Consider the following 27,047-nt stretch of genomic DNA (forward strand, 5'->3'; position numbering starts at 1 on the left):
GGATAACTCACATCAGGTAATCCTTTAAACTCTTAGCACCAGAAATATTATCACATTGCCCAACCTGGTACATTCATTGGTATTGACTGAGTACAAGGTTCAGTATTTGCCCTCTCCAGTAATGACAGTCATGCTAAATTCATGCATCACACAATGCAAATACTGGATCACACCATACAAAAAAATCCATGCCTTTGACTGAAAAAATAGAGTATAATTTGTCAGTATTTTTCAAAATAACATTAAATGAAATCATCAAGAAAATATTTTATTCCTAATTTTAGTACAGTAAAATTTCAAATTGTTGATAAGTTGATTTTGTTAAGCTAAATATATTTTGAGGATCTCAAAAAGTTGCCTTTTTCACTGTTTAAGTACGACTATTACTTGCAAGTACAATAATCAAGTTACCCTGATCAGAATCTAGAGAACCATTCTTACGAGTAAAATGGTCCATTAAAGTGTTAATTTTTCTAATCGAATATAACTCGTATGCTGCATTAATCCATGTGGGATGTTTGCATCCCATGTAAGAGCAGCAACTTTTATCACATTCCATGTATAAGGTCACTTTAGAAACTATTTTACAAGGTAGATGCAAGAACAGGAAGAGAGAATTTATCAATGAAAGTAGTATCCTTATACAGTTCTGCTGGAGTAATACACTGGGAAACTAATTAGAGATCGGGAGTATCCATACAAATTGGAGAGAGAAAAATTGGATTCCCTTTATTCCCATCATGATATAAGCAACACGAGTTCAAATGTTGCTTTAGATTGGTGCAAAATAATTATTCCTTTCATTTGAAAGAATCATGCTATCATAAAACTTTGCAACAAGCAAGAGGTAATTCAGGCTATTCTGTCCATTTCAGCTCTAACAGCCTTTGGTAGTTGGGAAATTTCTTTGAGGTCTGATTAAAATGTTCTGCTCTGTGCCTTTATCAGCCACATTTACACAGCCCGCTTCAGCTCTGTGGAGCATCTCTTTCACCTGAGTCAGAAGGATGTGGGTCCAAGTCCTACTCCAGCAACTTGAGCATAAAAATGTATGATGATGCTGCTGCACTACAGTATCATTGGTAGTGCTATCCATGGGATGACATGAAAGATGTTATATAAATGCAAATATTTCTTTCTTCATCAAACAATCCAGATGTAAACCATCCTGTACTAACAGTGATTTACTTCCTTTTGAGAACAGATTCTTTATTCACACATGAATAAAGTCCAACAATACAATAACAATGGCATAAACACTTGTGTTCCTGCAGCAGACAAATACATCTCAAATTGTGTGCAATTTGCTTAGGGTCCTTCTTGTATAAATGCTTCTACTAAAATGACATTCATACTGAAGATGGAGTGAGACTCCTTTACACAGCATTTGGATCAATTATTGTATCCACAGTTAGCAGATAATCTGCTATAAATGTTGGCAAATATGTCATAGGAATCCATAGTAGTTTTGCATCAATGCCTGCACTGTACCGAGTCCTTGGGTACTTAGCTGTCAGAGCATGTTCCATACACCACACCACCAGGGAAAGGTCTGTACTTGACAATATTTTCACTGCTTTCTCCCGTCTGATGTCTGCTGTGAATATCCAAAGTGAAGTGTTAAGGAAGTAGATATTAATGAATCACAAATAAAATGATAGGAATGGTACATGTTGGAAATCTCAATATTGGAAAGTGCATTACAACATATATGTCTGGCACCTTATTGATGAAAGATCAGTGACCATTGCTATCCCACCACAACAAGAGTGCGAGTTAAGTGAATTTCCTTAGTGAAATTTTAGTCATAGAATCATGGAGGGATACAACATGGAAACAAGCTCTTCAGCCTACTGAGTCCCTGCTGACCAAAACCACCCATTTACACTAATCCTACATTAAACCCAATTTTTATTCTTCCCATATTCTCATCAACTCCCAAAAGATTCTACCACTCCCCTATGCAATTTACAGTGGCCAATTAACCCATCAACCCACAGATCTTTGGGATGTGGGAAGAGAGGAATGTGAAGCATTGAGGAAACCCATGCAGTCACAAGGAGAATGTGCAACCTCCACACAAACAACACCTGAGGTCAGGATTGAACCCAGGTTTTTGTGATGTGAGGCAATGGCTCAACTTGCTGCACCACTTTGCTACCTGAACCAAACAAAGCACTGGGAATGGGAAAAGAAAGATGCAAAACCCAAACAATCTTTTTTTAAAAAAAACAGAAAATGCTGCTATCACTCAGCAAGTCAGGCAGCATCTGTGGAAAGAGAAACAGTCAATATTTCAGGTCAAAGCCCCTTCATCAGAATGGAACTCTGACATTTCAGGGCAAACAAAGGGTCTCTAACCTAAAATGTTAATCGTTTCTCTTGCTATAGATGCTGCTTGACTTGCTGAATCTTTCTAGTATTTTGTTTTTATTTCAGATTTCCAGAGTCTAGAGTTTTTTTTAAATCTTTTTCAAAAATCTAAGTTGGAATAAAGAGTGATAAAGTTTCCTCAGCTAATCCAGCATCAGTTATTTAACTAAAGAATGGAAGTTGCTAAACAAGGTAATGAAAGAAAATATTCACTGGGCTTCTGAACAGCCAGTTTGAAAGACAAATCACACTAAAGGAGAAGACTTCTTTAAAGGACTGTGTTCTGACAGGACTCCAAACTTGCAATGCCAATAAGCTGAACTGCCCAAGACACTCAGCCTACAAAACAAAAAATAAAGTTTGAAATTGCTAAATGTTTGTATCAGGAGATTGCAGGCTGCTCAGTAAAAGATGAGGGCCTGGAAATGTATCCCTCTTCGTCACCTTTTCAGAGTAATGTATGAGTCACTCGGAGGAAGGGGACACTTGGGTTACAGGCAGAGTACAACACTCTGATGCTACCATATTGCCCATTTAATGATACCAGCCAGGGTGGAATTTCTTGACAGAAGTACTTTCCATGGAGTTTACATTGAACTTGATTGAACAGTATAGAGGATAAAGACTGAAAATTCCAAGTAAAATGAGAGCTATAGAATGCAGAAACAAGCTCCGAGGCCCACTATGTCCATGGTGACCATCAGGTACATATCTATCCTAATTGGATTTACCAGCACTTGGTCTATAGCTTTCCATACCCAGGTGATTCAAATGCTCATCTAGATACTTCTTAACTAAGTAATTTTGTAAATGTGCAGATGACACCAAAATGGTGGTGTAGTGGACAGTGAAGGTTATTTAAGATTACAACAGGATCTAGATCAACTGGGGAACTGGACCAAGGATTGGCAGATAGAATTTAAGTCAAAAGTATGAGGTGTTACATTTTGGTCAGTTAAACCAGGGCAGGACTTGTACAGTAGATAGTAGGTCCGTGGAGAGTCTTGTAGAACAGAGACCTATTGGTACGGGCACAAATTCCCTGAAAGTAAAGACAAAGCTAGACAGGTGAAGGTGGCATTTGTCATGCTTATCTTCATCAGTCAGGGCATTGAGTACAGGAGCTGGGACATTATGTTACAACTATACAAGTCCCTGGTGAGACCACACTTGGTGTATTATGTGCATTTCTGATCATCCAGCTATAGGATGACCAGAAATGCAAATATACCAGGGATTACACTGGAAAGGGTGCTGCTGGGACTGGAGGGCTTGAGTTACAAGGAAAGGCTGGGGCTTTTTTCCCTGGAGCATAGAAGGTGGAGGAGAGACCTTAGAGGTATACAAAATCTTGAAGGGAGTAGATAAGGTGGATGGTCACTTTCTTTCCCCAGGGTAAGGGAATCTAAAACTAGAGAGTGCAGATTTAAGGAGAGAGGTAAAGCATTCAAAAGGGACCCGAGGGGCAACTTTTCCCACACAGAAGGTGGTGGGTATATGGAATGAGCTGCCAGTGGAAGCTGTAGAGGCAGGTACAATTACAATGTTTAAAGACATTTGGACAGATACATAGAAAAGACTTGGATGGGATATGGACAAATACAGCAAATGGGACTAGCTCAGATAGACATCTTGGCTGGAATGACGAGTTGGACTGAAGGCCTGTTTCCATGCTGTACTCCAGGTGGAGCCTCACCAGTACCCTGTACAGTTGCAGCATAGCCTCCTTGCTCTTAAATTCAATCCCTCTGGCAATGAAGGCCAGCATTCCATTTGCCTTCTTGATCACCTGCAAACCAACCTTTTGTGATTGATGCACAGGCACCCTCAAGTCCCTCTGCACAACAGCATGCTGCAACCTTTCACCATTTAAATAATCGGATCTTCTATTTTTTTCCTTCCAAAGTGGGTGATCTCTCATTTACCAACATTGTACTCCATCTGCCAGACCCTTGCCCACTCACTTAACCTCTCTCTCTCTGCAGGCTCTACCTCTTCTGCACAATTTGCTTTTCCACTCAATTTAATGTAATCAGCAAACTTAGATACAATACACTTGGTCCCCTCTTCCAAATTGTTAGTGTACATTATGAACAGTTGCGGGCCCAGCACTGACCCCCGCGGCACCCTGCTCATGGCTGATTGCCAACCAGAGAATCACCAATTTATTCCAACTCTGTCTTCTATTGGTCAACCAATCCTCTACCCATGCTAATATATTACCCCAACTCCATGCATCCTTATCTTGTGGATAAGTCTTTTAAGCAGCACCTTATCGAACACCTTCTGGAAGTCCGAGTACACAACATCTACCAAAATTCTCTGGACTCTAGGCAGGTCCCAACAGATTGGAAGGCAGTGAATGTTACGCCACTGTTCAAAAAAAAAGCAGGTAACTATAGGCCAGTTAGCTTAATGTCTGTAGCTGGGGGAAAATGCTTAAAGCTATTATTAAGGAAGAAATAGTGAGACATCTAGATAGAAGTGGTTCCATCAGGCAAACACAACATGGTTTCTTTCAGGAAGGGCAGGTCCTGTTTGACAAACTTATTGGAGTTATTTGAGGATATAATGAGCAGTGGATAGAGGGCAGTTTTTTTTCCCCTGCCCTCTTGTTCAGCAGAGCCACTCATGGTGCCATGATCCTGGCTACTGCTGCCTTCCCCCAATAGTATCCAAAGCGATAGATCTGTTTTGGAGGGAGATGAACGCAGGGGGCTCCTGAACTACCTTCCTGCTACTGCTCTGCCTGTTGGTCACCCATTCCCTATCTTTCCCTAGGCCTGCAGTGTGACCATCATGCTGTCTGTCAGGAGCTGCAGCTGGATACACTTCCTGCATATAAAGTCATCAGGTACAATGGCAGCCTCCCTGAGTTCCCACATTGCACAGGAGGAGCATTACACGGATCTGAGCTCACCTGCCATGACTAAAAAGCTTTGGGGGAAAATAAAGAGACAGAATAAAAGGATAAGAACCTGCCCTCACCTTGCCTTAGTGTTGCTCACCCTCCTCACTGAAACCTGGTATTCATCAAAGCAGCAATTTGACAAGACAACAGTCCCTCTCAAAAATCACATCTTGCACCAAAGCTTCAGCTCCCCTACTCTAACACTGGCACGATATCACAATAGCTGCTCTACTTGACCCTTACTTCTTTTTATTGGTTGCTGTTAACTAGCCAATGAGCCAATCAACTATTAACAATTTGCAAATGTGCCTCTTATAGACTCCTGCAAGGTGAAACTAGCCTCCTGCAAGGTGAAACATTGATTTCCCTATTCAAGTGTACATGCATTGCAAATTTCAAAGTTGCTATTAATTCCAAGGAGGAATAATGCTGAAAGCTAATGGTTTCATCATCATTAAACTTGCAAAATTGAGTCCAGAGTCCAAAACAGTCAGGCCTCATTTTGCAGTTCCATAGCTTGGGTCCCCTTCAGACTAGCAATTAATTATCAGAGGTGTCAAGGTACACCAGTTTAATTGCTTGTTATATGGTGTAATGAATTATAGTACTTAAATATGTGAGAGACCTGCAGACTGTTATGCAATACTGTATTCATACAATTACTCTACAACATTAATCATCTAAGAAATAAAGTGACTAAATTGATTTCTGGTCCCCAAGTTTAAGATTAACTGAATCTTAAAAGATTATAAGAGTCTGTGAAGTTTTTCATGGGAATTACCTTTTGAAGAGATTTCAATTAATTCAGGATGCACTTCCATAAAATATGGTAACAGGCCTTTCAGACAAATGAGGATTAATTGTGTTTTATGACAAAGATCAAGTTTCTAAAATAATTCATCAAAATAACAGTGCACACTCATATTCATGATTTTTAGGATTGGTATTCAGTAATTATTTTAATGGGCTACCAAAGCAAAGACATAATAATAAAATGTTTTGCCTAATATTCACAATGTAATTCTTTAGGGTAATAGGATTTTTTTTCTGAAAAGTTGAAAGGGTGTATATTTCTTACATTGTATTAAATAATCTTCTCCATATTGTTTTCTCACATCAGATGGGAGGTTATCCCAGAGGCATTTCTTTTCATGACGATGTACATCACAGTTGGTCATTCTGGTTTCAAAAGTCCCAGGTTCAATACAAGCAACTTTTATTCCAAAGCTCTTCATATCACGCCTGAGCAAACAGCACATGTTGCACAGATGAGAACAGAAAGAACCACCTGGTTTGGTTGTATACTAGAGTAGAAAATATCATTCAACTTCATCAATACATTTTTTGTAAAATATTCTTCCTATTTCTGTACTTTGAGCAATGATGAGGCTGCAATATGCCCCTACCAAATGTACCCTCACCCTATTGCAGGATGGCATGGAACAGAAAAGCTGGTATATTATTGACTTTCTTGTTGATTATAAGGCAAGTGAGACCACAGTTTGGAGTAAATAACTATAAACTAAAAAATGGTCATAGATGATTGTGCTACAATGCCTATGGAAGCATATTGTGGTAGTAGTCATTAGAAAATTTAAAAAGGAATATAGAATATTGACCAAAGGAATATTGACTTGATAGAGATGTACAAGATGATAAGAGGCATAGATCGAGTGGACAGTCAGAGACTTTTTCCCAGGGTGACAATGGCTAACACGAGGGGACATAATTTTAAGGTGATTGGAGGAAGATGTAAGGGGGATGTCAGGGGTAAGATTTTTTCACAGAGATTGGTGGGTGCATGGAATGCACTGCTAGCAGAGGTTGTGGGGGCAGATACATTAGGGACATTTAAGAGACTCTTAGACACATGATTGATAGAGAAATGGGGGGCTATGTGGAAGGGAAGAGTTAGACAGATCTTAGAGCAGGACAAAATGTCGGCACAACATTGTGGGCCGAAGGGCCTGTATTGTGTTGTAATGTTCTATGTAGAAGTGATTATATATTTCTAACCCTTACCTAATTACACTCTGATCTGAGTCTCAAATTAAAATATGCAGGTTAAAATAGGACATCAGGGAGCACAATTGAAACAGGAAGCATAAATGTGTTGTCAGGTATTTTTGTGTAAGATCCACTCCAAAAGGTGGGACCTCCAATAGTGTGACAGTCCCTCAGTGCCTCACTGTGGTAACTGAGATCACATACTCATGTCTTTGAAATTACTGTATATGTTGAACCCACAGTTTTCAAAGTAAGAGGTAACAATACTGAGCCAAATGTACACATCATATGTGAAATAAAAACTCATCTGTAATCAGCCTGAAACTAACCTCTCCATGATGTCTTGCACTGAATGAAAAATGCTTAATGTTAACCTGAGTCAAAAGGTCACCAGCTTTGAACATACATCTTTAAGGGAGCTAATGTCTGTATGGACAAGAATATCCACTTTCCCCTAACATTAAATATGTTCCATATTGCATGTTGAAAATGTTTTACCAACTCTGTATTGAAGCATGGTTTGTTGGAATCCTTTTACACCAGGATGATCTCAAATAGTTGAGAGGAGGCATTGTGATGACAGTTTAGCCTTATTTGGCTATACCTGGCTTTGCTATGATTTCACAGTTATACTGCTACTTTCATGTCAATACACACCCACAAATAATGCAGCATATCTGCAGTTATTTTCATGTGAATGTATAGTTTATGAGATGTACAAATTTACAGCAATGAAATGAAATGGAGGTAGAAGTTCATTGTTAGTATCAGGCTGAAAAGGCACTACAGTTTTATCTGCCTGTTATGTTCCCTTCTCAAAAGCAGAGTAAAATGGGAGGCTGATACTATATCACTTGTTTCACACCAACAACCAAGATAAATTTTAATCTTTTCATGTCCTTACCTTAAGCTATCATGAAAGCTTCTATTCCCAAACTTTGATATATAGTATCCACTCCACCACTCAAAGCTAATCGACCAAGAACACGCTTATATTCACAATTCTTCCTCTGGCTTTTTTAATCAGTGGCAGCAATTTTAATGTTACTTCTATAGGTCCCAATAAATTAACTTCAATAGGTCTTCTGAAATGTTCAATTCTTAACCAATCCGTGGGGCAAAGTTGTACCAACTATCCCAGCATTGTTTACCAAGCCCCAAAGACCTGCAGACACAAATTAGGACAATTATACATAAAACGAGTATATATGAAGCAATAATGTATTTAGATTTTAAAAAATTAACATACAAGAATTACTCCAGTTGCATTACAGGAAGAGGTAAAGAACAATAATACATAAGTTTATAGTTTGTGTCCCAGGTAAATAGAATTTAGCCATTAGTGCTACTAGAAATTAATGGGCAGTATTGACTCAACCTTCAGTTTTCTGCAGCTTCTGATATTTAATTCAATTGAATGTACAGGAATTTAAATAACAGGCAGTTGGTACACCAGTCTAATACCAGTCATTTTGCGTCACTCCCTGAGACAAACTGTGAGCCCTTAACAGCACCAGTACAACTGATACGAGCAGATGTCTCGCATTATGGTGGAATGACTGGAATTAGATCAAATGATGTACTTTTATCACATTATTGCAATTCCCCTGTATATAGTTAGGCAGATGTATTGTACATTCCCCTGTCACTTCTCTTGGGAAAGCCAAGCAGTGAGACTGGGCATGGAAGCACCCAAGGCACATTGAAGTCAAAACACACCAAGAGCAGCCTGCAATACATAACTGAAAAATCCTACTGCTTATCTCTGTTATGCAGAAAGGATAAAGTCATGGTTGGATATTGCAATGAATGTAAATATACTGTGGAGATGTATGACGAGTATGCAAAAGCATAGTGTAATTAGGGAGTTGAATAAACCAGTTAACCAAGTTCTAGAAGCTCTGCGTGTTGCCTATATTTCTCTATACACTCTACAATGCAGAGGTTCGAAATAAGGAATATGTGAACAAAAATTATAAACTGGTGACAGGAATGGGATAGGAGATTAACAAAATAAACAATGTTTTTGAGTCTATCAACAAGCATGAGCAAACAGCGAAGGAGAAAATCTAGAAGTCTGGGACCTCTTCTTTCAACTTTGATCTCATGTGAGAATCCTCAGTAAACATTTTGTCATGAGAAAACAATGACAACTGAATAAAATAGAGATAAAACAGGAGAAATAGTCATAATATTATTATAACTCTTAAGTATTATTAAATAAGCATAATAGTCATCAGGTGGAAATGCTGTCACTGTAAGTGTTGGAACCTGACAAAGTAACAAACAAGATGCTGGAGGAACTCAGTGGGTCAGGCAGCATCTATGGAGGAAAATGACCCTCGACATTTCAGGCCAAGACCCATCAGTCTTCTACCAGCATCTTGTTTGTTGCTCCATTTTCCAGCATCTGCAGTCTTTTGGTCTCCAACCTGACAAACTAGATGCTCAGACTCAAGCTGGTAAAATCAGATTTAGATTGGTGCAAGTATGTTGTGAAACTGGTATGGCAGTCTAAAGAGAATGTCGCTTAGTCAGGGTTAGTGATGACCAGGAACAGGTAAGGTAGCAGTGCAAGAAATTAAAATCCATTCGTAATTGACTTTCTAAATTTGACATTCCACTCACCTCTGTTTCCCACCTCCTGTTTTGATTTGGTTCACTGCATTTTCAATACTGTCTGACTTTGTGATATCCAGCAGGATTGTTTTCAATCTGCTTGAAGTTTCTTTTGTCAAGCCTTGAGCTCCTTCCTCTGTTAGGCACCCAGCAAATACCCAGAATCCAATTTTATCAAAGGCCTTCGCAGCCAGATTTCCAAAACCAGTGTCACACCCAGTGATGAACACGTACTTGTCTGAGAACTTTTCAAGCTTAAGTCTGTCTCGTATCCACCAGCACAGAAACCATATTAACAATGATGCCAGAATGTAGGCAAACATGTCCCTAATAGTTTATACGATTTGATGAGAAACTGAAAATATAAAATTGACCCAGAAATGAGCTTTAAGATCAAGAAAAAATGACTCCATGTATAATTAAAATATACTTTGTAAAATATTGAAGAATCATTCGCTAATTGGGTTTCCGTTTTTTATAATGTTAATACTGTACCCTCATATATTAAAATGTTATCAACATGAACAACTGATATACAAATAATATTTCAATCAATAAATGTGATTATTGAAAAGCACAGCAACTGCCAGAGTTCTGTGAATACACCATAGACTCTTCTGACTAGCTATCTTTTTCAAACCAGCAGATTGATGACATGCAATAATTATGATTCCCATTGATAAATGTGGGGACTGGTTCTTCTCACATATAAGAAAAATCCATCCCATTGTCATTGTTTGATTCAGCTGAAATATCCATGTGTTTTAAAATTCAAGGAGTTTTTCCTTCAGTTTGTCAGACCTTGAACTTGAATACATTTTCATGAGGTCTTACTAAATTAGATCAAAAATCAAGGATGACATTCAAGTACAACGTGTGAGTCAGTGCTACACTGTGGGAGGTGCTGTCTTTCAGATGAGATTATCTCTCGTGGACAGTAAAGTCATTGGCATTTTATGGATTGTCCTGTCTAATATTTATTCCTTGGTCAAAAATCACTGAAAGGAATTATTTGTTCATTTTCCACATTTCTATTTGTGGGAGCTGGTGAGCAAATTTCCCATATTATAATAGTAAAAAAAATCTGTGAAATCTCCATGGTTTGATCTGACCTTTCCACTAATGTGAGGTGGTACACTTTGGAAGGACAAACTCCAAGGCAGAGTACAAAGTTAATGGCAGGATTCTGGTAGTGTGGAGGAGCAGAGGGATCTGGGGATCCATATCCACAGATTCCTGAAATTTGCTTCACAGGTGGATAGGGTAGTTAAGAAAGTTTATGGGGTGTTAGCTTTCATAAATCGAGGGATCGAGCTTAAGAGCCGCGAGGTAATGATGCAGCTCTATAAAACTCTGGTTAGACCACACTTAGAGTACTGTGTCCAGTTCTGGTTACCTCATTATAGGAAGGATGTGGAAGCGTTGGAAAGGGTGCAGAGGAGATTTACCAGGATGCTGCCTGGTTTAGAGAGTATGCATTATGAGGGGAGACTAAGGGAGCAAGGGCTTTACTCTTTGGAGAGAAGGAGGATAAGAGGAGACATGATAGAGATGTACAAAGCATTAAGAGGAATAGATAGAGTGGACAGCCAGCACCCCTTTCCCAGGGTACCAATGCTCAATACAAGAGATCATGGCTTTAAAGTAACGGGTGGGAAGTTCAAGGGAGATATCAGAGGAAGGTTTTTTACCCAGAGAGTGTTGGGGCATGGAATGTGCTGCCTGGGGCAGTGATGGAGGCAGGTACATGGTCAAATTCAAGAGATTACTAGATACGCATATGGAGGAATTTAAATAGAGGGATATGTGGGAGGAAGGGGTTAGATAGTCTTAAGCGCGGTTTAAAGGTCAGCACAACATTGTGGGCCAAAGGGCCTGTATTGTGCTGTACTGTTCTATGTTCTAATCTGACAATAGTCTGGTATCTGGGGACTTCCCTTCCTTCAAGAAGATTCTATAACACCACATCAGACTAACAACAACAAATTGCATTTCTTTAACAGCTTTAGCATAGTGAAAGAATGCTATCAGACAGAATTCCACTCCGAATAGAGCAGATGAAAAAGAAAATGTGATAAAATCGATGTTGAGAAATATTATTGATCAGAACTTGGGTGCACAAAGCTTCTTTTGAAATCCTGCAGATGAAACAAAACTCAGTGAGATAGCAAATAACGAGGAGGGTAAGATATCAAAAGTGGGAAACCTAGAGAGACTGGTGAATTGGGATGCTGAAAATTAAATGCAAAAATGTGTGAAGTGTGTCACTTTGGGTGGAATAATGAAGAGAGGTATTATAAATTGAACGATCTAATTTTCAAGATGGGCTGGAATGGAAAGACTTTGGGTGAATGTGCACTTTTGCTGAATCTGACGACAACTTTGAGAGGGCTTTTGAAATCCACATGCTTTATAAATAGAGACATATATTACTAAAGCAACATTAAACCTTTAGGTCCTTGCTGGAGTATTTGGACAATTCTGTGTACAAGGCTTAGAAAAATTGTTATGGCTTGCAAAGTGAGTAAAGGAGGTTTACAAAAATGATACCAAGGATAAGTCACTGGTTGTATGAAGAAGCTGTAGAAACTAGGGCAGAGCATCTTGATGGGATTTGATAGAATAAATAAGGCAAAAGCTTTCCTGGGGCAGAAGGGTTGTTAATCAGAGATTACAGATTTAATGTAACCAAAATGATATGAAGAAATTTGAGCAGCAAATTGTTATGATCCGGACTTTGTTGCTTGATAGAGTGATGACAGAAGCAGAAATTTAAAAATTCAATAAATAGGTGAAAGGAAAATTTGTTGTGTTAGGGAAGTGGAGGTGAGCAGAACCTAATTAAATAGCTTTTTCAACATGCTGACTATATTCCAACGGGCTTCTCTCATTCTAAATAGGAACTTAGAGAGATATAAAGATATATTGGGTTAGGGATGGAATACCAGATCTTAAGTCCTACAGAGTTAAAAACACTACTGCCAAATGTCCATCAAAAGAAATACAGAACATTCAAAAGTCTAGAATCAAAGGAGTGCCAGTTGTCGGGCTGAGTGGGTGGGGAGATAGGAACTCTCAAAACTTAAGAAGTATCTGTACAAGGCTGTTGATCAAGCTCTGGTAAATGGAATCAGTACAGATGGGCACTTAGTGGTTGATATGTTGTTGTTCGTCATCTGTATAATGATTTGGATGAGAATGTAGTTGGCATGATTAGTAAGTTTGCAGATGACACCAGCATTGGTGGTAATAGTGGACAGTGAAGAAGGTTATTTGAAATTACAGCAGAATCTAGAACAACTGGGAAAGTGGCCTAAGGAATGGTAGCTGGAAGTTAACTCGGAAATGTGCGAAATGTTGCATTATGTTAATTTAAACCAGGACACGGACTTACACAGTAAATGGCAAGGCTCTGGAGAGTGTTGTAGAACAGAGAAACCTAGGAGTACAAGTATATTGTTCCCAAAAAGTGGCAACACAGGTAGACAGGTGAAGAAAGCATTTGGCATGCTCAGCTTCGTCGGTCAGGGCACTGAGTACAAGAGTCGGGGTGCCATGTTGCAGCTTTACAAGATTGTGAGATCACATTTGGAGTATTGTGTGAAGTTTTGGTCACCTAGCTATAGGGAGGATGTCATTAAGCTGGAAAGGGTTCAGAAAAGGTTTGCAAGGATGTTACTGGGACTGGAAGGCTTGAGTTACGAGGGGAGAACAGGATTGGCTGGGGCTTTTTCCCTGGAGCATAGAGGGTGAGGGGTGATTTTATAGAGGTTTATAAAATCATGAGGGGCATAGATAGAATGAATTGTCACAGTCTTTTTCCCAGGGTAGAGGAGTCTAAAACTAGAGAGCATAGATTTAAGGTGAGGGGGGAAAAAATTGAAAGGGGACATGAGGGACCGGTTTTTCACACAGAGGGTGATGGGTATGTGGAACGAGCTGCCAGAGGAAGTAGTAGAGGTGGGAACAACTGAAAGTTTAAAAGAAATTTAGACAAGTATAAGGATAAGAAAGGTTTAGAGGGATATAGAGCAAACACAGGTAAATAGGACTAGCTCAGGTTGGCAACTTGGTCGACGTGGATGAGTTGGCACGGGAGGTATGATTCAATGACTATATGGTTCTATGGAGGTGGTGGGCAGAATGGTCAGTTTCTGTGCTGTATGACTATCATTCCTCAGTTCTCCATGTAAATATGCTTCACTACATTGACAGTTCTTCCTTAATCCTCACTGTTCCAACCTTGTTAACCTATACAGACACACACATGGTTGGAACAGCTTTAGGGTGAGAGGAAGGAGTTTTACAGGGGATCTGACGGGTAAGTTTTTTTTTAACACAGTGTTTGATATTTGGAACTCACTGACAGAGAAGGTAATGGAGTCAGGGACACCTAGACAGGCAAGGCAGAGAAGGCTACAGACCTGATGTGGGTGAATGGGATTAGTGTAAATGGCCAAAAAGGTCGGCGTGGATGTGGTGGGCCGAAGGATCCGTTTCTGTGCCGCACAATTCCATGTTTACAATAAAAAAAAATGACAAATGAAAAGTTAATTCAAACCCGCATCCGCGCCGCGATACGACAATGATCATTTCAGGCTGCTTGCCTCTTTCTGCCCTGCCTATAAAACTGCAATCACGAATAAGACTTCCGCACGCGTTAAAAAACCAAAGCAGAAGAGACAGACGGTTCTTACCCGAAGAGTGCGCCGCCGGCTCTGCCTTATTCTGGGCAGTTTTGCGTTTTAGAGCTCGGAGTTGCAGCTCACAAGTCTCTGGGGCCAACGTGCAGAACACTCGCACTCGCAAACGATCTTACCTGATGTTTTGGATCTAAATGGCAAAAACAAACTAACCTCCACACCAGTGTTTTGTATGGGAGGAGAGATATGTGGGCGTGCCAAACATGTGCCTCATGACAAATGCGTTTATGTATGACTGTGTAAACCACAGGACGCTGTAAAAAATAATTTCATCTATTGCCCTGTCCCTGTAAGGAAGAGTTGCTTGCAACTTCCCTCTTACCGACAATGATGAATTGGAAGAATCATCGTTTGTTCCAACATTAGTTGTGGCATACACCGCTCTTGAAGTGATTGTTACTGCAAGAACTTGAGAGAATAAGTTAATGCGGATGGGGTGGGGAGTCACTGCAAAATACAATAGATGTTTGCACAACTAATGATGGCATTGCAGACTCTGAAATGTATGGCAACTTTTTCATTTCTGTTTGCGATGGGGGTGCCACTCTTAAAGCTAACACTTATTTGCAGTTAAGGTGTCCAGTGGGCAGTTCCAGGTCATCTATAGTACGAAGCAGTGATATATTTGCAAGTCAAGGTGGTGTACAACTTGGTGAGATACCAAGTTGCACCTGCTGCTCTTATCCTTCCTTGTGGTAGAAGTCACAGGATTGAGAGATGCGTGGTGGGCAATTGAAATGCATTTTATTTAAGGTGGTAACAATCAAATGGACTGCATTATCCTGGATGGTGTTGGAAATTTGTTATGAAGCAGCTGTGGTAAACACTTGCTGCAAATTGGACCATACATAAATAATTTCCCAACCAGATCCCTTAAGAAAGCAAGTTAGATGTTATGGCCTGATGTTATACTTTCAGCAAGGGATCTAAAAATGCATATATTTTCTATTAGCTAAGCCCTAGCTACTCCATTGGCTGTTGTCACTTTTTTTTTAATAGCTGTATCAGTATTCCAAAATGACCGGTAACAATGAAGGAAAAAGAGAGAATAGATAGGGGTTTATGACTTAACTAAAGTTCTGATGGTATAAGTACTTTCTGACTGGTATATATTATAGTAAAGGTTGATTTGACGTAACTGCAAAGCACTTGAAAGCGGCAGATTAAATCTGTTGAGATCAGGCATGACCATAAGGATTTTGACCTGATTGTTTACAGAAGTACATGGCTAAAATAACTAGAAAAGTAGACTAGAGGTGAAATAGGTACAGACCTTGGATACTATGTGTGGTATGGAGCCTAATAAAGAGTTATAAACTTCTACATAATGAAAATGAAATATTACACAAGAGTTAACAGATAACCAATATCACCAGCCTCTCACAAACTCAGTATAAAGAGCTCTATTCATTAACTGGGGAACAATGGGAATAAATTCAAACCAATGTTTAATCATCGATATTTGTACTCACAATTCATAACCATTATCGGAACCCCAAAGAGAGACTGTAGGGTAACTTCACAACTTCATTCGGACATGGTCCTAGCAAGAGGCCTTTGAGAATGCTAGTACTATGGAAGATGGTGTACAATTTGTTACAGTTAATAAATATATAACATTTGACTACCCAGCTGTAGTTTCATATCTTGCAAATATCAATCCAAGCTGAGGACATCAATGTGGAATTATGCCTCACAGTATTTAAATTATAACAAATCATTCAATATAATGTGATGTCAATGCCTCAGCCACCTTTTTTCATCTGCAGTGTTTTTTCTTATGTAGGCATTGTCTCTGCAGCAACAAAGCATCAATGAATTGAAGAGCCAGTTGTTCTGAAGGATGAGAATGGAACTATAGAAAATAAACTTGGATGAATTTTGACAAACAAAAACAATAATGAGAATGTTTAAAACCACCCTTAGTAAAATTCAATAAAAATATATTTTGCAATTAAATGAAAAACAAACCCATCAAGTTTTCCAGGAAGTTCACAAAAGGGTCAAAATTCAGGAATAAGAATGTAACTTAAGAAATACAAGCAGGAGGAGGCCATTCAGCCTGTCATGCCTGCTCCCCCATTCAATAAGACAATTGGTTACCGTTTACCTCAGCCTCACCTTCCTGCATTAACTCCATATCCTCTGATTCTCTTAATGAGAAAAAAAAAACACATGAAGTACATTGACGGTAAAGAGTGACAAAAAGAAATAATACGAATGAGAGGCAGGAGCAGGCCACCTGCCTCCTCAAGTCTGCTCCACCATTTATAAGGTGATCAGTACAGAAAAGACGACAAAAAACCATTAGAAAATCAAAATAGAAAATGCTGAAAACACTCAGCAGGTAGGACAAACAAAGACAATGTTTCAGTTCAATAATCTTTCATCTGAACTGGGAAAAGTCAGAAATGAAACCAGTTTTTAGGGGAATGGTTAGAGAAAATTTGTACTGTTTATTTTTGTATTATATTTACAACATAGGAGGTCATTCAGCCCATTGAATCTATGCTGGCCCACAGAGCATGCCCGTCAATTCTACTGCTCCATTTAATTCTCTGCAACGTATCCCGTTTCACAAGTGCATTGCCCCTTCTGATTCTCTTGCCACCTACCCAGACTAAGGGGCAGTTTACAGCAGCCAGTTAACTTACGAACATGCCTTTGGGATGCAGGAGGAAACTGGAGCAGCAGGGGAAAACCTATGTAGTCACAGGGAGAACGTGCAAACTCCACGCAGAAACATTCAATATCAGCATCAAAACCAGGTTGCTGGACCTGTGGGGCAGTACCACTCATAGGATGGATACTAGGAAACTGAATGACACAAGTTTCAGCTAAAATAGTGTGGTAAAAGTATTTGTGGAGAATGTATAATAGGAGGAGATGAATGAAATCTGAAATTCCAGAAGAGGAAAGAGAAATAAATAAAAAAAATGGAAATTTGAGATAAAGGACTGGAACAACTGACCTTCTGAAATTATTGAATTCAACATTGAGTCTCGACAGCTGCAATATGCCACATCAGGAATGTGTGCAAATTAGAATACAGGCAGCTGACTTTTGGATGCCCTCAACTTTATGGAGAAAGGAACATCTTTTCTCCATACCTCTTTGTAATACTCAAGTTTAGGGGCAACACAGCAATGAAAGAGGGTTTCAATAACAAATGAACTGCAGATGATGTGGAAATCCACATCTTATTAAATATGTGAACATGAAGTCAGAAACTCAACCCCAACACCAAAAATGGTCCCAGAGTTGCGCAAATAATCTGGTTGAGTTTCATACAGTTGCAGGAGAAAAGGATGGAACTGCAGGCTACATATTGGAATTGGGTATTGGGAATATTAACAACACCTTCAGTCTTCCTGTTCTTAGTCAGAGAAGGTTTCTATTCATCCAGTACTGGATGTCAGGTAAACAATCTGAAAATTTGGAAACTGTGGAGGAGTCAAGAGAGCAGGTGGTGAAGTAAAGCTGGGTGCCAATACATGTGGAAACTAGATCTATGTCTTTGAACAATATTGACAAGGGGAGGTATATAGATGAGACAAAAAAGGAAGGTTTACCTTTGTCAAAGTCACAATGGATATTACTCATGGCTTTTATCAAGGTTGTTCCGGTACCGCAAAAGAAATGGAAACCTGATTGGATGGATTCAGACAAGAGATCTGGGTTAGATACGCATGAATTTGAGATGCTCTGACACCTTCAACAACTTGGAAGAGGAAAGGAGGTTGGAAATAGGCCTGCAGATTGCAAGGACAGAGCTGCATTTTTGAAAAGGGGTGATGACAGCCGATTTGAAGGAGGACAGGACCTGAGAAAATCATCAACAATACCAGCCAAAACAGGGACCAGGAAGGGGAGTTATCCACCACAAATGTGTCAGCAATTTTTTTCCAGATTTTCTTATGACACAGGAAGGAGGCTATTCAGTCCACTGAGTCTGTGCTGGCTCTCATAGTAATCCATTAATACCATTCCCTCACTTATTTTCTCTGTAATCTATTCTCTCACACGTGCACATTAACATCTTGCTGATTCTCCCATTAATCACTTTCACTAGGGGGAATTTACAATAGCCAATTAACCTAACAATCGGCAGATCTTTGGGATATGGGAGGAACCCAGAGCATCCAGAGGAAACCCATGTTGTTTTAGGGGGACTATGACTGATCTCCTACAAGTGCAGGGCGTCATAGACTCATCAAATGTGGAAATTAATCTTGCCTTAGATAATCCAGAAATGGTCATCAACAAATAGGAATTCTACTGCTCATGTCATTACATGACATATGACATCAATAAGAGGAATGATGATTAACTGGAGTTATGTGGAATACCTTTTCCATTACGGTGATTTCTCTGGTTTTTTAGGCTACCTAGTGACTCAACCTCAGAAAAGTCACTGATAGCCCAGGGAGGTAACATGACGAGGCAGATTTGGAAGAAAGGTATGACTCAAACAAGCAGTCTGTCTTTGAATTCATTGTTATATATTTTCAGATGAGCTGCTTTAAATGAATTGAGCCCATCATGTCATTAATTGAAAGCCCTCGGGGTAGTCTGCTATGAGGGAGTTCTTTTTATTCCTGTTACTTGCGTGGGATATCATGCACTATAGATCTGTTACAAATATTTTTTAAGAAGTTGCCAATGAAGTTTATTGAACCCATTTGCTACAAAAACAAAGTCATCACTGGCACAATCAGATTGCTAAATCAGAAAACCCAGAACATCTGGCTATTTCCCTCACTGCAATTGTTAATAATTAACATTTCTACTTTTCAGTTAGATTATTAGTAAACTGAATCCCAAATTTAGAAAAATGTCATAATTAAACATATTCATTTTATATTGTTTCTCCTGCTGTCTTTCTCACAATCCCCTATACTGAAAAACTGAATGAAATGTCATTTTTATTTAAAGTCAGTGGTCCTATTTTTATTCATTTACCCTGAAGTCTAACTCATATTGCCAAAATATAAAGAACTTGAATGAGTATTTCTATTTGTTTGCATTTATTAAGATATCAGGACTGAGCATGCACAAAATTATCAGAGGCAAATTATGGGATTTAAAAAAAATTAATAATGGATTTCACATGTGTTTTTAATTATTTGCCACGAGCAGGACTTGCAAAATGCCACTGGATTCAATAAACTTCAGGTCGTTTACCTTCACTTCAGTATAATTATTTAAATCTTGAAACTATTGGTTACAATTTTCCAAAGAGTTGAAGTGGACCGGTAGAGCTACGGTACAGCTGAGAGTAGCCATGCAGAAGGGCTCTGTTATCTGTTTTCTACATTAAATAAGTTGTAAGTAAAGCAAGATTGCATATTGGACCTTAATATTGATACTAGGCAGTACTTTGAAGTGCAATATAATTTTAACAACAATACAATTTATTCTATTCTTTTATCAAGTGGTTCAATTAAGCTTATTGTTACTATATCTTATACAGTACTTTTTATCAATTTCATAAGTCATTTGATGCATGTGGAAACCCACAAAATGTGGCTGGGCAGCACCAATTGTTTGGGCACTTTAGATGCCAATTTGCGTCCAAAGTTAGTATGTTTTGTGCACATGGGTGTTTGGAGGATGGGTTGCATTTGAAAGTGTCATGCTGATTTAACACCAGCGCTGCCGTTCACACTTAGAGAATGAAACAGTTAATCATAAGAATAACAGTCCACCTATTCACTTGCAGATTTAGATGTTGATTGATTTCTATGGATTTCTAGATCAAATGAAGTAATGTTTTGTGTTTATCAAGTTTCTACAATCTACGGAGAGTAGAGTTTCAGGAGTTCAAGGAGTATGTGTTGGTATCAAAGCTTAAGCAATGCCCAGTTATTCTCAGTCATTGCTGGTTTGGCAGTATCACTTGGTGATTGGCACCACACGGAGGATAACCCATTAGATGAGAGGAGGAGAGGGACAAGGGTGCAGGGAGTGGAGTGGTCATATCTGCCAAGAGTCGTAAGGGAGGAATTTTTCCCATATCTGTCTCACAAAGGGAAAACACAAGAGGTGCTGGCAATTCACTCACTGATACATGGAACAGAACAACCTCCAAGCCACACAGGGATTGCTTTGCCAGTGACTGCTAAGATTACAGAGGTCATCAACTTTTATGCTCGGGTGCCTTGAAGGCCGGTTCTGGAGATATCTGCAATATATCGCAGTTTGTTATGCATAAGTGAAGTCACGGACACTTATTCCAAGAGAGCAGAATACATCTCATTAGTCTTTGCAACAGAGTAGCAAGAACTCAAGATTGTCGGGACTCCTGGCTTCTCGATTATGCAGGTTGCCGTTGACTATATTCAAGTCACTTTGAAGATTCCTCACGTCGACTTGGAGACCTACCACAACCAGGAAAGATTTCTCTCCATTAATATCCAGCTATTTTGTTACCAGACATTATGCAGGCCAATGCACGGTAAACAGATCATACATTCATCTTGCAGTAGTACACTATGTCATCAACACTTAAATCTCCAGATTGAAACATGTGTAGGGTATTGGATGACATCTAACTCCTGAGTCTGGTGCGCTGCTCATATACATGGATACAACAAAAGCCATGCTTTCACATGGTGTATGCATTTTATTACATTTCTCAAATAAAGCCTCCAGAGCTTAGATGACTCTGAAGGAGCTTTTCCAGAGCAGGGCTTGAACAGTCTAGGCTGGCTGGCTGATGAACAACAGCAAGGACTCTAGTAATGGTGGGATTATGAATGCAGTCATCCGGAAAGAGGACATCAGATTTGTCCTCTTGTTCACTGAGCTATTGCCACCCACCCAGGACACGTTTCTGCAATCCTGCAAATCTATTGGAGAACAAATTACTGGCATGGCTTGGTTCCTTCAACCCCCCTTGTATCCAGAACAGCCGTCTGAGCTTCTACTGCAGCATACAGACATTGGATGGTTTCTGCCCTGTAATGACCCAATGGAAGTTGGGTCATTGGCCATCAGACTTTGCATTTGGATAGATCCACAGGAGCACTAATGGGGATCCCACTACCTCCTTGCTGGAAAAATGAGTACAAAGCTTCACACAAAGTGATGGTAAAGATAGGCTCTTCTATGTGTTTTGATGTTGTACCTATTCTTTTTGGCAACCTGCCAATGCATGAAATATTTCATTGCGTATGCCCAACAGCTTTCTTCTGTAGACTGACCCATCAAATTTCTTATTGGATTTCTCCACAACAGAACTCAAATGCAATCCCAACATCTATGAAGGAGACACTTGCAGTAACTTTTCCCTCTGTTCTGGCTCTAGGCTTCTTGTGCCTAGTGATGCAGATCCCATCTCTAGGCTGAGTTCCAAATTATGCAAAGTGCCAGTACTTGCATTGCTGTGGGACTGTTAAATCGAGTGATAGCATGTCTTCATCTTTATTCACTTCTTACCCTTGGACCACTTCTTGGCCCAGTTGCAGTCTGTGTCTATCTGAAAGAAGAAAGACAGAAAGAAAAAGTGAAAAAATTGAGAATACTCAGAAAGCCAGGCAGCATCTATGAAGCAAGAAGCAGAGTTAGTGTTTCAGGTCAAAAACCTTTCATCACAATTGGAGAATTGAAGTGACAACCTTGAAAATCTAGATGCAGTCTCATTTGGCATGACTGGTCACTATTTCTTCTTTTTCAAGAACAAACTAACATTCGTATGCTGTACATTTTTGTTATTTGGCTAACAGGTTTAAAATTACTGAAATACAGAAATTCCCCCTCCACTTTTACACAGACAGAACCACAGTCCTCAGTGACAATCCATTGCACTCACTATTTATTAATCTTGTTTAGCTTTGTTGCAGCTGTATAAAACTCTGGTTAGGTTGCATTTGGCGTATTGAGTGCAGTTCTGGTCGCCCCTTTACAGGAAGGAAGTGCAGGCTTTGGAGAGGGTGCAAAAGAGGTTAACCAAGATGCTGGCTGCTTGAGAGGACATTAGGTATAAGGAAGGGTTGGGCAAACTTGAATTGCTTTCTCTGAAGTGTTGGAGACTGAGGGGAGACCCGATAGAAGTTTATAAAATTATGAGAGGCATAGATAGGGTAGACAGTCAGGATTTTTTTCCCAGGGTAGGAATATCAAATACTAGAGGGCATAGCTTTAAGGTGAGAGGGGGAAAGTTTAAAGGAGATATGCAGGGAAGTTTTTTACACAGAGGGTGGCAGGTGCCTGGAATGGGCAGCCGAGAGTGGTGGTGGAAGGAGATATAATAATGGCATTAAAGAGGCTTTTAGATGGACACATGAATATGCAGGGAAAGGAGGGATATGGATCATGTGCAGGCAGAAGAGACAGTTCAATTTGGCATTGTGTTTGGCACAGACATTGTGGGCCAAACAGCCTGTTCCTATGCTGTATTGTTCTATGTTGTTTTATATCGCATTTTCTTCAAAAGCGCACTTAAACTTCTTCCTCATTGTCTTCAGTTAATCAACAGATTTGAATAGCTCCATGAAAACAAGCTATTTTGAAAATGTCAAATTCTGTTGTCCTTCGTCGTTTTCGAACACTTGGTGAAGACAATAAGACATTTGAGTCGGAGTACCTAGGTAATAAAAACTCCAGTTGTAACTTTGTTTCTAGGAAAACTTTGGTTGCTGAGAAAAATTGTTTGTAAAGTTATCTTCTTTTCCTTTAAATCACCACAAATACCTATTACTTAGCATATTAATAGCTATTCCACGTCACTAGAAATAAACTCTCTGGACCAAATCTTAATGTTAATCAATCTTGAGTTGAAAAGGCATCAAATTAAATGAATCTCTGCCCTGTTTTTACCAGCCTACTTTTACTCTCTTATATACTTACTGTATATGGCAAGATGGAAATTACACATAGTTGCCTTGGTTTCCACGTTTTTAAATAAACTCTGAAAAAGGATCTCGGGCAATTCCTCCCATTAAAAGTGATGCATATCATTGTTTTTTTATTATTATGTCATTTGACAGACTTCTTTTCTGTTACAGATATTGGTGGTTCGAGTCAAAAGTGAGTATCCCATTGTATTTTACTTAGGTGCTCATAAAATGATGTTCCTTTATAAAATGGACAATAAAGTAATGGAAATTGTTGAAATTAAAATTATTTCCTCTCTTTTACTCAAGCAATCACTCCTTGTCCGGTTCCTGTTTTACAGAAATGTCTACACAGTAAATGGAAATCTAGTTTCAAAAACTGACAATAACAATGAAAAGATGTAAGTCTAGACCAGGTATTATACACACAGTTACATTTTACTGTTAGTTATACACTAATTGCAATTTATTCATGTTGGGCTGCCCTTGAGTTTAATTGACATTTAATTTTATTGTTCTTAAAGATCAGCACAGAAAAAAGAAGATAGCATTAAGATTGGATTTTTTGAGCTGGTAATTTTGGATTCTTTTTATTGACAGTATTTCTGTATTGTAAATTCTGTATGAACTATGAAAAACCTTCAAGTTGAGGGTCCGCAGGTTCCTTTATGTTATAAACAAACAGGTAGAGTCAGAAATAGAACACTCTTTATTGAAGGTTTAACGCTCAGGTAAACTATAGTGCCTGGGTACAATAATGTGTCAAAAGTCATTCCAACTGGTACAAACCAGTTCATAAAAGTATCAGACACATACTCAGACACCCAGATAGACACACACTCAGACACACACACACACACACACACACACACACACACACACACACACACACACACACACACACACACATAAACATAGAAACACAGACACACTAGATATGTTCATTATACCTTTGGGAAGAAATATGTTTAAGTGCACTCCATTGTGATTATTTCTTCCCCAAAGTATAACTTAGGGTCTTATTCAAGGAATTATAAATATCATTCTTTATCTGTGCTGCTAAGAAACGGCTTCCCTGATGTTTCACAGGAAAGACTGTTAAGGAAAGACAAATAATTTCATTCTTCCATTATGAAACGCTAACCTGAGGATTAACAATGGACTTATCCTTAGTTTCCCTAAAATGTAAGCATTAGGAAGAAGAGGAAGTGAGAAGTACAAGGTAATGATCTACCAAAGGGGAAGAATGATTATTAAATACCCTTCCACCTGACTGTTGGCTCATCAGTGAGGCCTGCTTAAAAAGGAAACAGTTAAATGTGTAGAAAGACATAGATTAGAAACAGTAAATGCTTGAAATATTCAGCAGGCTAGGCAGGATCTCTGGAAAGGATCTTTGGCCTGAAACATTAACTCTGTTTCTTTTTCCATAAATGCTGAATCTTTCCAGCATTTTCTGTTATTATTTCAGATTTCCAGCATCTCCAGCTTTTTGTGGTTGATTTTCACTGATTGTTCTTTCTATGTCAATCTCCCAAGAAAAACTGACCTGCAAATATATCTTTTCAAATATCAATGTACAACTTTTGCTTAACACAAACTAGCATTAGTGGACACAAATCTACCAGTGCTTCATTTTATCATTGTGCCTCTCCTGTGTCTCTTCTTACCATACTTAAACCTAAACAAAGCTCAGGGAAGTATTGTTCCAGATTCACCAAGCTGGGTGGATTTTAGTGATGAGGAAACACTGGATGAATTTCTTCATCATGGTTAGAGAAGGAGTGGATGTGATTTCTGGCAAGGAGTTTCCTGCTGAGAGGCAGAGCTAACAGATTGCCTTTGTTTGGTTGAGTCACACTGAGGCTGTTCTCCTCAAGTCCTGCTGTGAAATAGGATGATTCAGTCATGAGTCAGTCGTCAGTTATCTGTTTGTCTGTGCAATGCTGTGCACAATGTTCATAATTTTCTAAACTGTCAATGAACAGCAGACAATATGGATGTCAGTTGCAGGAAGACTTTAGTGCTGCTGAAGAGAAAGCAGCATTGCAACAGATGTCACAACCCTGCCTCCTAATCCCAAAGATGGGGTGAATCTCCACGAGAAGTGCAGGAACAGGTGAACAAGTTACTACAAATCCCTTGCCTGAAGTCGCCTCCAGACTAGATTAGAGAACATGCACCAGAAAGAAAGCAGAAAATACTGAAAACAGTCAGCAGCTTTGGCACCTTCAGTGGAGAAAGAAATAGATAATGTTTCAAGCTCAAGGCCCTATGTCAGAATTGTTTCCAGCATTTTCTGCTTTTATTTCATATTTTCAGCCTCTATAATTAAAAAAAATTGTTTGCTATAAAGAAAACAAATTATTGGGGTCTGAGAAGGATAAACTATAATAAAATCAGAAAATGCTTGAAACACTAAGCAAGTCAGACAGCATCTATGTAGAGAGAAACTTGAGTTAACATTTCACACTGATGACTTTTCATCGGAAAAATGAGAGATATCTGAATCACAAGCAGATTCAGCCCAAGATTCTGAAAAATAATCCAAACCTACTCTTGTATATTTATCTTTAATTAATGCTTGGTAATGCATTTATGCAAATTTGTGCCTAAATTTGTTCCATCAGGACTCTCCAAGCCTGGTAAAATGGACTAATGCTCCATTAACAATGCAGTCATGCATATTTAGCAACAAGAAATATGTGCAGTCTCTTGGGATTTGGGATTATTTGTTTCCACTCCGGTTTTGTGGGTTCTGAGGTAACTGATGAAGCCAATGTGTGAACGGCAGAACTCCGGAGAATGGGCAGGAACTGTCTGACAGAGGGGGATGGGAAGTTTGTCAATTGATCTGCTCTTTCTGCTGTTTACACTGAGCTTCTGTTTGAACCTGGCTGATGGACTCATGGCTTTTGATTCTATCCCAAATGTTTCTTCTCCACTTTGTATGGTTATGGGTCAAAGGTTCCCGGGACTCAGCGAGGATGTTGCATTTTTTTTTCAGGGAAGCTCTGAGCACATCCTTGAATCTTTTTCTGTGTTTGATGGTAATCTCATCCCATGAAAGAGCTTGGAATAGTGTCTGTTTCAATGGTCTGGTGCCGGGCATGTGAACAATGTGGCCTCCCCACTTGAACCAACAGGGTGTAATTAGGGCTTCAGTGCTGGAGATGTTGGCTTGGGAGAGGATGCTGATGTTGATTCAGTGATCCTTCCAGTGGATTTGGAGGATTTTGTTGAGACAGTATTGGTGGTATCTTTCCAGTGCTTTGAGATACCTGTGGTAGGTCGTCCTTGTCTTACAAGCAAACAAGAGGGTAGGAACCACTGCTGCCCAATAAACCAGTTTGGGGTCTTAATCTTCATACACTCTTTTCCTCTATTGACCAAAGACTGTGCTGGCACATTGAAGACGATAATGAATTTCATCATCAATCTGATATGAGAAGTGGTCTGCATTTTCCACGTAAAGTTTATTGTTGGAGAGAAGTTTTGTGTAGAGGTGACAGATTAGTAGAGGACCATTGATGTTGAGTGTAAAGTTCATCCTCTCATATGATTCAGTGAACACATTGATGCTTGTGAATGCTGCTT

At 39.2% G+C, this 27,047-nt stretch overlaps 2 protein-coding genes across 2 annotated transcripts in view; one reads left to right on the forward strand and one right to left on the reverse strand.

The window, feature by feature from the left end:
- Positions 1 to 296: 296 nt before the first annotated feature.
- On the reverse strand, positions 297 to 14,778 carry LOC127576894 (dehydrogenase/reductase SDR family member 9-like). The gene is given in 9 exon segments (XM_052027718.1): positions 297 to 1,597; positions 6,363 to 6,526; positions 8,196 to 8,245; positions 8,248 to 8,279; positions 8,282 to 8,414; positions 8,416 to 8,456; positions 9,920 to 9,941; positions 9,943 to 10,265; positions 14,608 to 14,778. Coding segments are annotated over 8 exon segments (954 nt in total). The 5' UTR covers positions 10,234 to 10,265; positions 14,608 to 14,778; the 3' UTR covers positions 297 to 1,376.
- A 5,064-nt stretch (positions 14,779 to 19,842) lies between these two features.
- Positions 19,843 to 27,047, forward strand: part of LOC127576789 (bile salt export pump-like) — a 45,615-nt gene continuing 38,410 nt past the window's right edge. Inside the window, 5 exon segments of the mRNA XM_052027533.1 lie at positions 19,843 to 19,940; positions 23,082 to 23,204; positions 23,622 to 23,643; positions 23,792 to 23,851; positions 23,975 to 24,023. Of these exon segments, the coding sequence (XP_051883493.1) occupies positions 23,129 to 23,204; positions 23,622 to 23,643; positions 23,792 to 23,851; positions 23,975 to 24,023 (207 nt within the window). The 5' untranslated portion in view covers positions 19,843 to 19,940; positions 23,082 to 23,128.

The sequence above is a fragment of the Pristis pectinata genome, chromosome 1 (genome assembly GCF_009764475.1).
Source record: "Pristis pectinata isolate sPriPec2 chromosome 1, sPriPec2.1.pri, whole genome shotgun sequence".
Taxonomy (NCBI): Eukaryota; Metazoa; Chordata; class Chondrichthyes; order Rhinopristiformes; family Pristidae; genus Pristis; species Pristis pectinata.